This window comes from Teleopsis dalmanni, chromosome 1, assembly GCF_002237135.1.
Source record: "Teleopsis dalmanni isolate 2A chromosome 1, ASM223713v2, whole genome shotgun sequence".
NCBI classification, from domain to species: domain Eukaryota; kingdom Metazoa; phylum Arthropoda; class Insecta; order Diptera; family Diopsidae; genus Teleopsis; species Teleopsis dalmanni.
This window is the reverse complement of record NC_051846.1, coordinates 80,792,742-80,810,984: the sequence shown is the minus strand read 5'-3', so window position 1 is coordinate 80,810,984 and position 18,243 is coordinate 80,792,742. Positions and strand designations below refer to the sequence as shown.

Sequence of the window (18,243 nt, the reverse complement as noted above, 5' to 3'; positions counted from 1 at the left end):
GTGAAAAAGCGAATTGAACGAAATCCGCGTCGCAGTGGACGAAAAATGGCTCGTGAGCTGAACATATCGCAATATGCCATTCGGCAAATATTGAAAAATGAGCTTGGACTAAAGCCATTCAAGTTCCAAAAAGTGCAAGATCTTACTGATGCGCAAAAAAAAGTTAGACTCGAAAAAGCTAAAGAGTTGTTTCGCTTGGCCGAAAGTGGTGAACTGCCGAATTTGGTTTTCTCCGATGAGAAACCATTCGTTATCCAGCAGTTTGTAAACAAACAAAATGATCGTGTTTACTTGCCAGAGAGGTCAGCTGAAAATTTGCAACTTCGGTTGGCCATCACAACTCAAAAGCCGGCCATGGTGATGGTGTGGGCCGCCATAACAGCCGATGGTCGCTCGCCGCTCGTATTCATCGACCGTGGTGTCAAATTAAATGCGCAAATCTATCGCGAAAATATTTTGGAGGGAGTTCTGAAGCCCTGGGCACGCAAACATTTCGGCCGCAGACCTTGGACATTCCAACAGGACTCAGCACCATCGCACTCAGCACGCGCCATCCAAGAATGGTTAAGAAATGAGGTTCCTCGCTTCATTTCCACCGCACAATGGCCACCAAAATCTCCGGATGCCAATCCGTTGGACTATTGTGCCTGGGGTATTTTGGAAAGCAAGGTTGGAACTAAAAAATACCAAAGTGTCGATCATCTCAAGCAAGCGCTTCGCCGAGAATGGGACAAAATACCGCAGAGCCACTTTCGGGCCAAAGGTGGCCAATTCGAACAAATCTAAACCGATTCTCAAATTTGATGTTATTTCCGACATTTTTTGCTTTCATTCAATAAAATTTAAAAAAAATGAAAAAATTATGGCGTTTTACTTTGTTGCAGTTTTTTCATCTCACCTTGTATTTAATAACTTGATAGCTGTTTAGCCATAACTTGACATCTGTTTGTTTCCAAAGCGTCAATAATTTTAGGATAATCGGCGTTATCACCATCCTTTGTGTAAACCCTTAAAAAGAAGCCCAAATCGCATGATTTATTAAAAAAGTTTCTTGAACAAAAAAACCGAAATAAGATACATATATTGTTTGACCAGTGTTACTATCCTTTTGAAACCATATAACTTCCACATTCATATATTCAATTTTAATCAAAAAAGAAGTGATATAGTTTTTCTATTGGTGTCTCTATATGGCTGAATATTAGAATTGTTTGTGTTAAGAAAGTATTTTGCTCTTCTTGGAGCTAGATGTGGACAGTTGACCCACTGATTTTTGTTAGCCATGGAATGGCTTTCTTTCAAATGATCATTAAAAACTACTACTTGCTGAGATATGGTTCTTCTGAAGATATAAAAGTTCAATAACGAATGCCTGAGATATTTTCAATAATGTTTTTAATTTTGTTAATAAAAATTTGAAAAATGGATTTTTAGTCATTTAATAAAAGCTTGTTGACTTTCACTCATTGAAAACCTACATACGTTAGGCAAACCTTTATTTCGGAGCTAGTAATCTTTAACAATTGGGATCATTGATTTGGTGTCAAGTACTTGAGAACTACAATAATACTTAATATATAAGACTTGATCAGTGGATTTATCGCTGAACTCTGCTTCTTTTATGTGAATGTATATACTTATAAAGCTTAATATATTTTAATGATAAAAAATGTACTATTTTCAAGTTTTTAAAAATACATTAAATAAATTTTTATAATGCTTTAAGTGTTAAGATTATGCAAACATAGAGTATATTTTAAATTTACAAAACCCTAATAGATTTTTTTTCTTTCAAGGTAAACATATGCATTGTATTTAAAATGCCTGACGCAGAATTCATATTTTGAGAAATTTTTTTAAACATTAAAGTAAAACTAAGAAAAAAGTGGTTCAGTTTGGAACGAAAGTTGTGAAGTATGGTAAACTAAAATGCAAATTTTGTTTTGAAGTGCATATATGCAAACTAAGTAGAAGTAAAACTACTGTTACTACCATTCCTGTGCTAACACTACCATTTGAAATTGCGACTTCCATACCGACGAAACACGCACATGTGCTGGCGCAGTATTACGAGCAAAAGCACTAACATACAAACATAGTAATTTCTTTAAAATATAGTAGGATACCTGCTAAAGTAAAATCTGGGCCAAATTGACGTATAAACTTGTAAGTTGAATAATTACAAATTTTGAACGGTTGGCCAGAGTGAGACAAAGTGAATTTGTTTCAGAATACAATGTCTTCAATATCAGCGCAAGGCGTAGTCGAACGAGCCTCCGCTGAACTTTCCAAACGAATAAATGGTTTGGGTTTGCGTTCAAAACATCATCATGGCAGTGGTTCATCAACCTCTTCTTCTTCCTCTTCGACTGGCTCTACATCAAGTGGGAAAACGTCAGTAATGGAAAGAGTAACAAATGCGCTTTGTGGTGGCAGCAGCAGCAGCAGCAGCAGCAGTAGCAGTAATAATAGCAGCAATAATAGTAATAATTCTAACAACAGCAACAATTCTAATAGTAATACAAACAGTAACAATACACCTGATAAGCCCACACGAAGCAGTGGCAGTCATACACAATCCACCAATTTGAGCAACGCTCACAACAATAGCAGTAATAATCAACAAAACTCAGCAAGTAGCACAGCAACGCATCATTCTACAACAAATTTTCAAATAATCCAGCAACAACAGTTGCAAACACAAATAGCAAGCTCAACATTGGTCAACTCAAACATGATAAACTCTGGAGCAGCAAGCCCACCTCATGGTGCACTGGGTGCTCCACCTGCACCCACAGTTAACTCAATTGCTAAACAAATGAATATTGCCATACCGCACGGATCACCACAATTCAACACAATGGGCATGGCTGCAGTACAAAAAAGTCAATCTGGCACACCGATTCAATTGCGTAAACAATTGCCGAATCCACATTTGCATCACCCATATGCAGGCAGTGGTGGCATAATTGGTGGTGCTGCTGCATCGACACATCTAGTCGCTGCTGTGAATCAATCCGCTTTGATATTACATAAACATCCGCCGCCCATAACAAGTATAGATGCTCTTATGTTGGACGACAGATTTCTGAATAAGTTTTTTTTGTATTTTTCGTCGTATGAAAGACGGGTACTAGCACAGGTTTGCATTAAATGGCGAGATATACTATATCGAAGTCCACGCTACTGGTCGGGGTTATTACCTACGTTACAATGTCGGGAATTGCGTCAAGTAGCAAGCTGTGATCGTGTTAAACTATATAACTCATTAATACGTCGAGGTTTTCATGCTTTAGCTTTGGTTGGCGCTGCCGATGAGGATGCTTTGGATGTTGTACATTCATTTCCACTAGCGTCCAAACACATACATTCGTTAAGTTTACGGTGCTCTTCAATTAGCGATCGTGGTTTAGAAGCATTGCTTGACCATTTGCAGGTGAGTTTGAACACCTTTTTTTATTTTCCTATTAAGTATTTAAAACTATTTTATTATTTGCTTTATAATAAAATTGATATACTAAGTTATCATTGAAAATTAACTATCATATATTATGTTATATATTATATATTACATATTATATATTGTAATATATGTAATATAGTATAAACAGAAATAATAAAAGAATTAAAAGTATTTATTTTAGACTACAACTATTATAGTATTAAAGACCATATATAGTTTGACATATACACATATTTAAACAGATAAGAATTTTTCATATATGTTGTGATAAAGGATGATCTTATTAAAGTATAATATAATTATTTGACCACATCTAGTTATAAAGTGTTGGTAATACACTATGTCCTACTGAAATTTTAGTAGTTTAATAATAGTAACCAGATATAATCGTTTAATTACCTACATTTTAAAAGTACAATAACTGTGGTTCAGAAACTTTATTTAAAAAAAAAATGGTTTTAATATTTTTCTAAACTTCTCTTATACAATTCTATTATATCAACAAATCTAATCTAATAAGTTAATCATAGAAATACTTACAGTGTATTCATAAAGATCTAGATGTATCCATTAGCTGTGGATCTGTTGTACAAAGCAGAGGATGCTTCAAGATTTAAGAAATTACACATCTTCTATTTATATGTCGCGGTTCTTTTCATTTGTCTTTTTTTTTGTTTTTTGATTTTTATATTTGACAATATATAAGGAATTGAGTTAAACCCAATATGGACCATATTCATGCGATTTTCTTTAATCTAATCTTTGATAAATTTGATAGGAATAAAAATATCACCAACGTTGCAGTTCGTTACCTGGTGAAACTGTGCATATAACTTCAATAATTTTATATTATTTCCATTAACAGTAAATGTGTTAAGATTGTTTATGAAGATTGTTAATGGAGTTTGCATTCTACAAAAAGTTACCAAAGTTATTACGTGTTACTATGTCTATACTAAAAATACTATATATGCGCCGTTCTTTTACAAGCGGAACGGATTTCGACAAAAATTGACTACATCACCTCCGATCTGGATAAACTATTTTTTTAAAGTTTTTTTTTTTTTAAATAAAAAGACACGTATCAGGGAAAAAATTTGTTTTGTTGTACTCTGTAATAAAGGTTTTGAAAATTTCAATATCTCCCTTGCGTACAAAAGAAGTCTTCAGAAACGTGAACAGATTAGATGAATTTATATCTGTATTCTAAGTACGAAAAACGAACTATATTCTTCACACTACCCGTAAAAAATACTATATTTTTTAATATAGTACTACTAAATATATAATTGGTATTAATTCCAATATAGTATGAATATTACTATATTAATTGGTAAATGTCGAGACTTATAGGTCACCGTTATTTCAAAGGTAACAATGGCAATTTACAAGTAATTTTAAGTTGGTCTTGAACAATAAAATTCTCCCCATTCACTGCGACATCTAACATTGAACTCACACGATTGTGAAGCTTAAAATTTATTTTGCTTGTGTAATCGTAGAAAACGTTTGGGTATAGTAGTACATAGATACGCATCCCTTGTTCGCAATATATAATATAATATTACATATGTTTGCGTTCAAAGAAATAAATCAATAGACGCAACAATTTTCTCTCCACACCATCTTTTTTTTTTATAACCATAACAGTATGGGTGTAATATATGGACTACACTTCATTCTAGGACACATATTTTGATGCTTGCGCTGGGTCGTATAATATTTGAATTCCGTAAATATAATTCACTGAGTTATAAAATCTAATAAAATAGAAATAAGATCAATTATAATCTTTATGTCATTTAATATTGATAAAATATCTGTTTAAAATAATTTTTAAACTGAATCTGAATTGTAATTTTTTAAATTTCATTTTTTATTTAAATTTTAAAATCAGTGCAAAGTTTACAAAAATCTTCAATAAAACATTTAACTAATAAAAAAAGATATAAAAAATGTATAATTTTTAACTTTTCTTGCATATTTTAAATTAATTATATAAAGTTATACTTTCGGTTTATGATGGTCTTGATCACCACAAACCGAAAGTATAACTTTTTGAACCATAGATCTTTTTAGTTAATTTATCCTTTTGGAATCCTTTTAATTGTTTTATTATATGTTTTGGATATAATTTTAAGTATTTAGCTGTTCTAAGTTCTTAGAAATTTATTTAAGTAAACTCGATTTTATTGAAAACTATCTCTAAGAGAAAATTCACCAAACTGAATATAAAATGGCACTTTCCATCGTTTACGCTAATGAAAATTAACTGGGAACTGACACTTTGAATGCGTGTCAGAGAAAAGTTGTCATAATCTGAAAAGCTTTTGACAGCACAGTTGACAAGCTTCCACTTGATCTAAACAGCATTGACACATGCACTTCCGCGCTTAGTTGCAGGAAGAGATTTGTGTGCATATAAATGGAAAATTATTCGCACCAAATTGTATTTGATTGAAATAGGAGCGAAAAAATCTGACATGATGAAATTGCTATTATTTCAATATTTATCAATATTATATGAGTTAAGATGTATTAACTGACATTGCTCATATATAACAGCCAGAACATTGATTGTGTTTTACTGAACCCTTCTGGCAACTGCTCTATATTTAATTTTAAGAAGCATTACTGCATCGGTATTTCATTTTTAAAATACGTGCTGAATACAAATATTTTAAACTTCGTTTTAAATTTAATTTATTTAAATTTAAACTTCGTTTGCTGAAAAACTTAATATATGTCAGCAACTGTATTTATATTAAAATTATTTTAAATGTATTTTATAATTTCAGTGTCAATATTTTAAATTAATTTTATTATTTAACGATTAATAAATTGTATAATTGAACAGCTAAATTTTAAATATTCGCATTTTTTTTTGTTATATGTTTTAAATATAATAAAATATATATATATATAATATATAAATATATAAAATATATATATGTATTTATATACTAAATAAATGTATATAGTTTTTTTCATACAAATTTTTTTTCCATACAAAATTCAGTTTTGAGGTTAGAATGAAATTAAGGGAATTTTGCTTTATTTCGTTCTAACGAAATTAAGGCAGTTTTCCATGAAAAGATAAAGTTGAATCAACGAAAAAGTGAAATATTTTGAAAACAGTGCCAATTTTTGAATTTGAATATAGAGAAAGAACTGTAACTGTTATTAATTTAAAATAGAGTGAAAAATAATGATTCGTATACCTGAAATCTACTAAAGCTAATAAAACTACTGAATGCCATCCTTTATCCTTTATGATTTCCTTAATTTGGGGCAGTATGAACACTTTCGAAATTAGCTTAATTTCATTTTTACGAAATTAAGGAAATTTGGTTGTTTGAACCAAATTTAAATAATATATATATGTATATTTAATTTTTAGTTCAGTAAGAAACTGAATTAAATTTTTAAAATGTGATTTAGCTTCCGTTATGAACAGGTTAAAACATTTTTATTAGAATTATGTATCTGAAACTAAAAAAAGGGATTGAAAAACCACTTCACACAATTTAACTGTTCCAAATCAATTAAAAATCGAGAACTTTAAAATTTATTATAAAACGCACTCAAATTTTAATATTTACTTAATTTAAAATCATTCTATGTATGATTTTTTAAAGGAACTTTCTATACTTCTGTAACATATTTTCATTTTATTAAAAGAATGTTGAAACAATAAATAATAGTGGCATTGCCCGGAATTCTATCTTTAAAGGAAGTATTTTAGTGTAAAGTACATATCATATATTTCCCCGAGTTTGCTAACATTTAAATATGAATTACATGTATATACAAAATAATTATACAATATTATGACAATAAATATAATAACTATACATATATAGAGGAATAATATAGAGGAATTGATATGTTTAAGGTGTTTTTATATACTTGAGCACAGCCTTGTATGTCAGTTTTATAATTGAGTCTGGTGTCATTAGGAGTTTTGAGGATGTATAGCATTTCCAAAAAGAGCGTTTTTGATTATTATTTTCTTTGTATTATATTTAATAAAATATTATAAAACTAAATACACTAATGATAAATACTTGTATATTTGAAATTGAGCACTAATAGGTTTATATATAAAATTATATTATAATTATTTTAAAAGTTTTTTATATTAACTGCTAGAAGGAAATTATAATATTAGTGTACCATGTAAAGAAAACCTTGTTAATATTTAGTCAGGGATATCAATTTCAGTAAAAAATGGCAAACACCGAAGGCATCATTCTTAAACGAAGTAGAGGACGCTTGTATATCCAAGTATTTCGATATGGTTCTAAACACTTTATAGATGCTGTTTCTAATATCAGTTATTAAATTATATTAACTTGTAACAAATATTTATTTTATTTGTTTTAAATTTGTAAAATCTTATAAATATACATAGTTTTTTTTCATTAAGGTTTAGAATATATTTATATCATATCATTTACAAATCAAATGTGATCAAATGTGACAAGTCAAAAGAAAAATATTTGTATTAAGAAATCAATTTTTAAATATTTGTTTTAAGTTTGACGTAGAGAGATATATTTGGTTTTATTTAGATTTTTTTTATTTATAATATGTATTTATTAGTATATATATACTACATATATAACAATTTAATATATAATATAGGGCAAGAACTTACTCTAACAGTACGTTCGTTCTAAAACATAATTATTTTGTATAATTATTTTATTTTAGTATATGTCAAATATGTATGTACTTTTAATTTTCTGGTTTGTCACAGAGGTGATTGTGCTCAACGCCGAAAACACCCACTGTCATGGATGTAGCGTTAATTTCTGTTTCTATAAAATATGCGAAATTCACTTAATTTAAATATTTCTCTATTTTTCTAAAATGACATATTCAAATGCATAAAAGCAGTCGTCGTGTCACCAATCTGCGCCCAATCATACAATAGACAACTATTTCATTCTCTAGAAAGTGTCAACATTTTCCACTTTTTGTTTAAGTTTATTTAGAAATAATTTTTAAATATATAAATAAAATTTAAAAAAAATATTTTTTTTTAAGCAAATAAAATATCAATTGTACGCAGAAAGGCATTATTTAATTGAGGGCAAATTCACTTTTAAATTTGATTTGTTTAAAAATTAATTTTGTTTATAAATTTATTTTAAACTTATTTTAATCATTTCCTTCCTCCTCATGAGAGCAGTCGTTGTATCCGGTCAGCATGCTAGACTATTCTTAGACTAGTGTTACTGGTGTCAGTACAGCCACTGTATTCAATAAGGTGGCTTTTGTGGGAATAATCTGTGCATTTAATTTTTTTTATTTAAGAAATTATTTAATTAGGTTAAAGAGAGTAGAGGTTTGACTAAGGTAGACCTCTACTGATTTGTAAAATGATAGAAAATCCTAAATAAATTTATTGTACTTTAGTTCTTCTATATAATATATTATTCTAAATTTTAGAAAGTACTTACACTTTTAGATTCTTGAGAAAAATTTAACGTCATTATAATATGTATCATAATATTGTCAATTTTAAAAATTTATTGTCTTATAAAACTTATAAGTTTAAGATCATTTGTGATGCATATCGGCATCATGGTATGATAATGTTAGTTAGTTAAAGTGGAGGAAGGAATGAGTTCTCCTCAATTAGCTAAAAAATCTATTTTGAATTCACAATGCTTCGTAATAGTGGGTAGAAGAATGTGGAACTACAACCAACGTTGGTATGATAATAGAAATCAATTTGATATAAATAAGGAAATCAAGCAGTGGATATAATCTTTCCTTTTAATTGGCTTTGAAATCACTTGCTGATATTTTCAAAACTGAAAATATGAGTTTCATTTTTTTTTCGTTCAGTGGGACATAATAAGTCTCCATGCATTATTACTTGATTAAAATTTGAGTAATAATGTATATTAAGAGAAACAGTTATAAAGAACTTAAAAATACAACAAATGCAGATTGGTGAACGATCTGTTAAGGTGATAAATATATAATTTGTACCGATTTTTGTAATCTACTTCAATTATTAAGAAATAAATACAAAAATTTTTATTTTTATAAGTCAAAATAAAACAAATAATTCTGTACAAACAAATTTCTTGAATTAATCATATATCACAGATGTGAGTTTTATCCTGTACACAATGCAAACTACGTATTTCATACTTAAACATCTCTCATAAAAAGAGATGTACAATAAAACAGTGAATCTGTAGAGATAGTTTGAAACTCAATGAATATATTATAAAAATAAATAATTTAAAATAATGCATGTGAAAACAAATTAAAATAAAGGTTGCGTTGAGATAGATCTAACCTTGGTTAATATGCTAGCAATTATGTCAATAGGCAAGTGTCAAATAGGTTAAAATAGTATATATATCATGATTTCATAAAAAACATTCAGGCTTTCAAATATAATATAGAATATTCCTACAAAGGCATGAGTTCTTGCTTCAACAACTTATGCTATCCCAAAGACAATTCCTCTTTGGGATATGGGTTAGAATACACCCGAAGAAAAGCATGCCGGTCTTAAAAGCCACAGTCATGTACTGTTTTAGACTATAACTTGTGAAAACCACTTGCTACACCCCATCACTTATGAAATCTGGTACAATGAAATTCAAGTACTTATAACTTTAGTTGTCCTGAACATTGGTTTAGCCCCGCAAGGGAGTGTCGTGGTGGCTAAACACTTAAAGTTACGCAAAAAAATTTTTAGCATTTACTATATCTCACCAGATGTGGAGTCACATTTTTTTAAGCGGATGTTGTGACTTAATGAGCCTTACTGGAAAACAAGAAAGAAGTTATATTAGAACAGATAATAATCAATTGTAGTCAGGTTACCGGCGCATTATCTTAATACGTGTGTTTAGAACACTACGGTGTTAAGCCCATATGGCAGGTAACCACGTAAGACAATTAGATCTTGTATCTCAAAGGCAAACTGGTCAGTCATACACTATTTGACTATAGCTATTCATAACTTTAAATAATATGATGTAGTTAAAATCTATGATTAAGAGCTAAAATTTATTGTTAAAATTTAATTATTGATTATCAGAATATGTGTTATTCTGACCATATAAAAAGCAGAGTGTTAGTGTTATGATTATCTTTCTAAAATACAATTTAGAATACAATTTCACCAGTTTACAAATTTAATTATATTTTGTTTATATTTACTGTTAATTTAGTTATATTGTGTTTAGTGCAAATATTTTACTAATGTAGTACGTAGTATTGTGGAGATATTTTGTTATTTATGGTAAAAGCTTGTTAAAAATTATTAGTAGTTTATATCAAAATGTTAATATCTGATATTTATGTGCATATTTGATATATAAAACTTTTTATAAAATCAATTTAAATTCAAAGTTGCGAATAAATGATCTGAAAACAATTTTTATTTATTTTGTTTTAAATATTTTTTTTTTTAAATAAACTAGGTTTTTGGGAAGAATGAATATACAAAAATGTTAAGATCAAAGTTCTGAAAAGCAGACGAAATAATTTCGACATGACCCAATTTCAAGCGTATAAATCATAAAAAAGCAGATTTCAATCCAAAAGGATTCTGTCATTCTGCGGTTTTTCCTTGAGTTCCATTTAGTGTGTCACTTGATTATAACAATAGATACATATTTACTCATGCGTTTGTTTGGATTTTGCGCCAATTTTCCTATCTGAAAATAAAACAACTGGAATAACGGCTCAGTTAAAAACAAGACAGTTTGCTGTAAACTATGATGTTCCTTTAAAAAAGATATGAAACCATTTCGGTCAAAAGAAAATTTCCAAATGTAGAACAATTTGTTCGCTTGTTTGCCAAAAATCTCTTATCTAGTTTATCTATAATTGGTTCAAGTTTTCGTTGTGCTATTTTACTTTCGTTTTAACATTTAATTTAATTATTATATACAACAGAATACAGAAATTTTAATATAACTTTTAATACTTACTAAATGTTATTAAAAAATATATAAAATGTTGATGGTTATTTTCGGGTATACTAATTTAATTTGGATGCATGACTTAATAATGAGATTTTTTTAATAAAAATAAGTTCATTCTGAACAATTACTGGAAGAGGTAACGTCTAGGCTATATGTGGGTGAAGTAAGAGTTCCTTTTTATAGGTTTTAACCGTATAACACCATGCAACCGGTATTGTCGCGATTTTTTTTTATTTTTAAGCTATGCGATCTAAGAATGTGAAATCTTCAGAAGATAGTGATAGCCCGTGCTACTAGTACGCACAATTCGCAATCAAGACTTACTATTTGGCTTGATTTGCACCTACGTATTAAATCCCATCCTAGCACTGTGCATCTTCTAGCCATACATCCATTCAAAACCACATTTAAGCATTATTTTGGAGGGTGTTAATTGAACGATTGCTGCCATCTAGTTCTGCAGATCTAGCTTTATATGCTATTCTCTGTCTTTCTATGATTTCTTTCGCAAATACACATACCAGATTCCAGTTTTCTGTAGACAGCAGTATCAGGTGTGACCTGTTCTCTGGTTACTCTTGTCATGAAGCTGCGAAGGTTTTCGTATCTCGGACAATCGAAGTGTATATCTTCCATGGTTCCTTTTGTATCTGTACACGCTGGGCACGTGTCATCTTTCTCGTTTATTTGAACTTAAAGAGATATGCTCTGAAGTAGCCATGTCCAGTTAGCAGCTACGTTAGGTAGTAATTTATCTGCCCATGTTTTCTTTTGGTTCAATCATTTATTTTCGGTATGAGCTTATGTGTCCATCTTCCTTTCGTGGATGTGTTCCAACTTTGTTGCCACTTAGTCAATGCTTCTTCATTGAGCTGTTTATAGTTCGGGGTTGATGTGACTCGCTCATTGCGTCGTGATGAAACGTTATTTTTACTTACTTTCAAAAACATGTTTTGAAATATATTATTGTACATTATATTTAATTTTTTTAGAATAATACTTACCTCACATTCAAGAAATTTATAAAGAGATATTAATAAAGAGAATTATAACAATTATGACAATGTAGTGATTTATTGCTTATTGTGTAATTTAGACCAGCCTGAGGACATAATACACTTTATTGGGTTATGTTCAATTCTAAAAGAAAGAATTAAATGGGACAAACTGGGCCGCACTTGCTAGCTTTGTAAAAGATGCAATTAGATACAAGCAAAGAATAATGGATGAAAATGTTTAGATTGAAATAAAATAGAATACGAATTAATTAATTACTTAGTTGGCATTTAATCCATGCTTTTAGTTCAACAAAAACAATTAATAATAATTCATAATATTTTGTAATTTATTTATTTATAGTTTAGTTTTAAGATTGAAATATATTGTTTTTGAACTAAAATAAAACTACTACTACTACTCCTAGTAGTGATTCTAGCAAGCAACACAAAGGATATAATGCAAAGCTTTAAAAAGGAAAGATTAATAGCGATTAATAGCTGAATTTTCAGTCGAATTTTTTAACAATGCACACCAAGTTTAAAAGCTCCGAGGTATGGATATCCAAACTTCAAGACTGCAACTAAATTACAATTGTGAAACGTCAAATTGTTTGGAAAATATATGGATAGCTTAAGTCTTTTTAAGTGGAACCAGTATAACATTTATAGATTTGATTTCAAAGCCGCGACCCTTATTTAAATTATTTCTAAATAAAATTTATAATCGGAATAGTTTCTATCACAGAACAGTTTTTAAAGTATCATTTGTTTAATTCAAGTTTTCCATTTCACAACTACCTCAAAAGTATTTAGTATAGTGAGATATCTTGTAACATTTGCATGATGTATTTTACGCCTAATAGATTTCCAAATAATATATAAAAAAAAATTTTATGAAATCTCAGTCTTAAGTGTGTTTTATTTAGATTAACTTTCAAAACCACAAAGCTTGTACCGCTGCATAAGGATAGGTAATAATAATATAAAACTAATCATAATAAATTTTATAAAAATACTTTATTTTTTATTCAATTATATTCTTGAGATAACCGAAATTGTTTTCTGCGTAACGCATTGAAATTATACTTAATTTTATTTATATCAATCAAATTTGAGTCATATTTTAAGTAGCAGAACGGCATCTTATAGATATAAATTGTGGGGATATAAATTGTTGATATTAATTGACAGGTGAATTCAAATAGAATACAGATGAGCATGGAGATAAACCATTTTATTTACTTACATCAAAATTTAGATTTTCATTTTATCAAATTTTTGGTTTGCATAATGATAAATAATAAATATCTGTTAACATAAACCTAAAGGTTCGTTGTACTTCCGAGTTCAGTTGTGGACATTAAAAATACAGATTCACACATTTGTATCTAAAAATATTAAAAATAAACAATATACGATGAAAATTCTAAATATTTTGCAAGGTCAGAATTATTTTTTATTTAGAGCAAATCATTTTTTCAAAAATTGTGTATAAATTTTAATGTTAATTTTAAATCAAAGGTGTTTGGTTGGCAGCACGCCGTATGTGCACCTATGGATTTCTGAAACTTTTCATTTTATATATTCTTAGTGATTCTTAAAATTGTATGTTACGTGTCTAATAGGAATCTTATAAATAAATAATATATTGAAATGTTTTTCAAAAAGTTATAAGTGGCATTTCAAGCAAAGCATATAAAGCAACCCACACACTCGTCAAATAAGAGCACTAATATAAATAATATGAAGTGTAAATATTATTCAAATATATACGTATATATATTTATTAACACCTGTGAATTATGCGAAAATATGTACCAAAAAATTATAAAACAGACGGGTTCACTATCTTTTGAAATTTAAGTTACTTGTTAGAAAGTAATTTTGAGTTAAATATTTTAATGGTTTAAAATTAAGCTGTTGTCTTATTAGTTATATTAATTCCAAAATAATTTAGTTTATATTATATTATAGTTTATATTTATTATGATAAAAATATAAATAAATTTGTATGTAAAGCTATTAAGAAATTACTATACACAATAAATATAAACTATAAATTTATAAATTATAAATTAGATATTAAGTAAAATTTATTGGCTGACCCTGCAGCGGTTTCAGATTTTGTCCTATATCTTTAGAATTATTCGTTAGTTTGATTGTCTGTAAATAGTTTTTACTATAAATACCAGGTGATAAGTCCTGTTAAATTTAAAACGCGGCCCCACATCCTAATGTGCTGCAGCAATGTCATATTTACATTGCGCTTTTCAAATTTGGAGATTTGGTAATTTGTTGTTATTTCTTAAATCCCAATTGCTCTTCCTGTAAGAACAAATGCATAAACTACAGCTATATATGTATGTAAATTAGGTACATTAGGTACGCAGACGACACAACACTCATAGCTGATAGTATAGACGATCTACAACGTCTTTTTGAAAAAGTTAATGTGAAGAGTAGTGATTTTGGCCTACCCATGAATATCAAAAACACCAAGTACATGATTATCAGTAAAAAACGACTACCATACAACGATTGTAACATTAAAATTGGAACTGAAGCTATTTAACGAGTAGTTAAGTTTAAATTCCTCGGTTGCTGGCTAAATGAAAAGTTGACATTAGATCAAGAAATTATATGTCGATTAGAGAAGGCTAGAAATCGTTTTCACAAATTCAAAAAGGTGGCGTGCAATAACAACTTCAGCATCAACTTACGTATCTGCTACGTTAACTGCTATGTCTTGGCCATGATACTCTGTAGCTTGGAATCTTAGACTTTAAAAATACTAACAATGAACAAAATCGAAGCGTTTGAAATGAAGAAGTTCTAACAAGATTAAGAAAAGATAGAGAACTCTTAAAAATGATCAAAATAAGAAAAATGAGATATTTTGGTCATATCATCCAAGGTCCAAAATATGAATTGCTGCAACTGATTGTGGAAGGCAGAATCGAAGGCAAACGCGGCATGAGAGAAAACAAATGTCTTGGTTGAGGAACATCCAACACTGGACTGGGTTAAGAACAAGTGAGGACTTGGTACATACTGCTAGAGACAGATAGCATACAATATTTCTAACTTATTGTAATTTATATGATTGTATAACATTCAATTTTTGAATAAACAATTAATGAAGAAATGCATTTAAGAAAAAAATTTTTTTTTAAATTTATATATACATATTTAGGAAATAAATAAATTCTATCAAATTCAGTCAGCGAATAATTTTAAAGTAGAATAGTTTAATAATTTAAAAGTAAGAATACTGAATAAATTCAACAAACAAAAAAGACATTATATTTAAATTGGTCAGACCAAATTTAAGATAGATGATATAAGTATTTACACAAGTAAATCGCGTTTACATGAACATAAACTGTCTGTGCAAATATCTGTTCAGTATAAGAACCTCGTATGGTTGAGTGTTTCAATGTAAAATGCAAAGTTCTGGTGTTGAGGTAGACTAATCAAAAGCTTGGCCACAAAAGGTTTGCAAAATTTTCACGGGGAATGTAAGCCAATCGATAAAATACCAACAATTTCCAACAAAAATTTTGTATATTGTAGCAGAAATTTTTCGAAAATGGGTGAAGGTTACCTACCCCAAAATGCAAGCACTTACACCAATTGAGGTTTTTCCATTTGAAGTTATGTGTATATTTATTGGTTTTGGTAGAAACCATCATTTTTATTTTTTTTTTCGCAAACAAGTTTACATTTTTGATGAAGTTAGAAATTGTGTAGTCTTAAATGTTAATAAAAATATTTATTTTCAGAGTTTATTTGAGCTTGAACTTGCTGGCTGTAACGAGGTTACCGAAGCGGGGCTTTGGGCATGTCTGACACCACGAATTGTTTCTTTGTCGCTGGCTGATTGTATTAATATTGCTGATGAGGCTGTGGGTGCAGTGGCGCAACTGTTGCCATCTCTTTATGAATTCTCTTTACAGGCAAGTAATCTACTTTAACTATAAGTATTCCTTATATCTGATTATTATTAAATTTAAAAATTAAATGTGCGGATTAATGATTCATGCTTTTTCTCTTTAGGCTTATCATGTTACAGATGCTGCTCTGGGTTACTTTTCACCCAAACAAAGTCATAGTCTTAGCATATTACGCTTACAATCATGTTGGGAATTAACCAATCATGGAATTGTTAATATTGGTAAGTTTTCATTCAAATATAAAAACATTAAATCTATATTCTGTCAATACTGTATATATTTGTGCATAATACTTGTGCATACCTATGTACATAATTACTTTAAATTTGTTGTTTTGTTGTTAAGTTCTTTTGATGTTAACAGTTAACATATGTAAACTTTTTTATATATGTAATTTTGAAAAGGATATTTATGTACATTGATGTGTAAAGTTAACCATTTTTATTTAATCGATGTTACACAAAAACTTTTAATCCCTTTAGGACGATAAGCTTTTGAGAAGTTACCCATATTATGAAAATGGCTTATAAAGAACCAATTAAGACAAACACACATTTATTTCCATTTATGAGTTACTTTATAGGACGTATGTGTCTCTGTGGAGCATAAAGGAGTCCACATTTATTCAATTTTTTTTTGTTTCACATAGATGGTTAGTTTAGGTTAGGTTGAAAAGGCGCGTGCTAACAGTTATCAGTACTTCTACTCGGAGACATATATTGCCTATTGTGATGGCCTCAGAGATTTTGCCGAGAGAGGCGAGTTGCAAGCCTTTTTTATTTTCGTGTACTATCCTTGTTAAACCATTTGGTTTTCCAGATGAAGTTAAGGACATTCGATAAGTTTACTTTCGTTAACTCTGCCAGGCCAGTGAAAAAGCGGTCCACAAGACATTGAAGTCGCCTTGTCTGGAGTTCTGGACAGAGGCACACAGAAAGTGGTTGATAAATTTTACCTAATCCTCATCTTGACAATCTCTGCCTAATTCACTTGTTAGAACTCGCCACAGTTCAAGCATAGGCGCAATGGCATAGTGCCTCGTTAGTACTCTAGAAAGTACATGAACTACATGTTTACTGAAGCCCAAAAGACTTTTTGTTTTGTTTTTTTCTAATCTAGACCATAAGTCTTAGTTCTTATTTTTAAAATGTGGATATTAGTGGACATCACATTATTATTTTTAAGTGGAGAATACTATTCATAGCGATTTCAGGCCATCTATTGTGTTAACTTCAATTGTTGTAACCGAACATTAGGGTTTTAAGAAACGTGATTTTCTTTGAGCTAGATATTTATATCTTCTGTGGTTGTCTTTCTGATCTGGCGAGTAATGTTATCCATGTTATCGCATTATTGTGCTCAAGTTGGTTTTGGTGCGTCAAGGCCGCGTCTATAACTTCATCTAACCCACAACAGTTGTAATATATGTATAATTTTCAGATAATAAAAATTATAAATATGTTTTTTATTTTCAAAAGATTGTTGTACAATTTCTCAAAACAACACGCTTTACGTTTATAAAGGTTTTCCATTAGGTGAAAATATGTTTGTGAGCGTGAAGGACTTTAACTTTACCAATATTATGGATATTGTGGACGAGTTTTTTTTAAAATATCTTTTATTTTATTTTTCTTTGTTTTACTGAAAGTTGCTTTAACAATTAAAAATGAAGGAAAAAATAATTCTTACTAAACTTTTTATTTAAATATCATTTTTGTTTATTTCTGTTAAAAAAGTTATCCTCTGATAACATTTAATTGACTTATCATGCACGGGTGGTCTTGAAAGTTCTTCATAGGGATACATATATGTATGTTTGAAACACTTTTTTTGTAGTTCATTAACAAATAATTTTTTATACA

The 18,243-nt window shown here is 29.3% G+C and overlaps 1 protein-coding gene across 1 annotated transcript in view; it reads left to right on the top strand.

Annotated features, from left to right (window-relative positions):
* Positions 1–1,802: 1,802 nt before the first annotated feature.
* LOC119669600 (F-box/LRR-repeat protein 16) overlaps positions 1,803–18,243 on the top strand; it is a 78,138-nt gene continuing 61,697 nt past the window's right edge. The window contains exons 1-3 of the mRNA XM_038079569.1: positions 1,803–3,436; positions 16,211–16,384; positions 16,485–16,602. Coding sequence (XP_037935497.1) covers positions 2,237–3,436; positions 16,211–16,384; positions 16,485–16,602 — 1,492 coding nt within the window. The 5' untranslated portion in view covers positions 1,803–2,236. The remainder of the gene's footprint in view (positions 3,437–16,210; positions 16,385–16,484; positions 16,603–18,243) is intronic.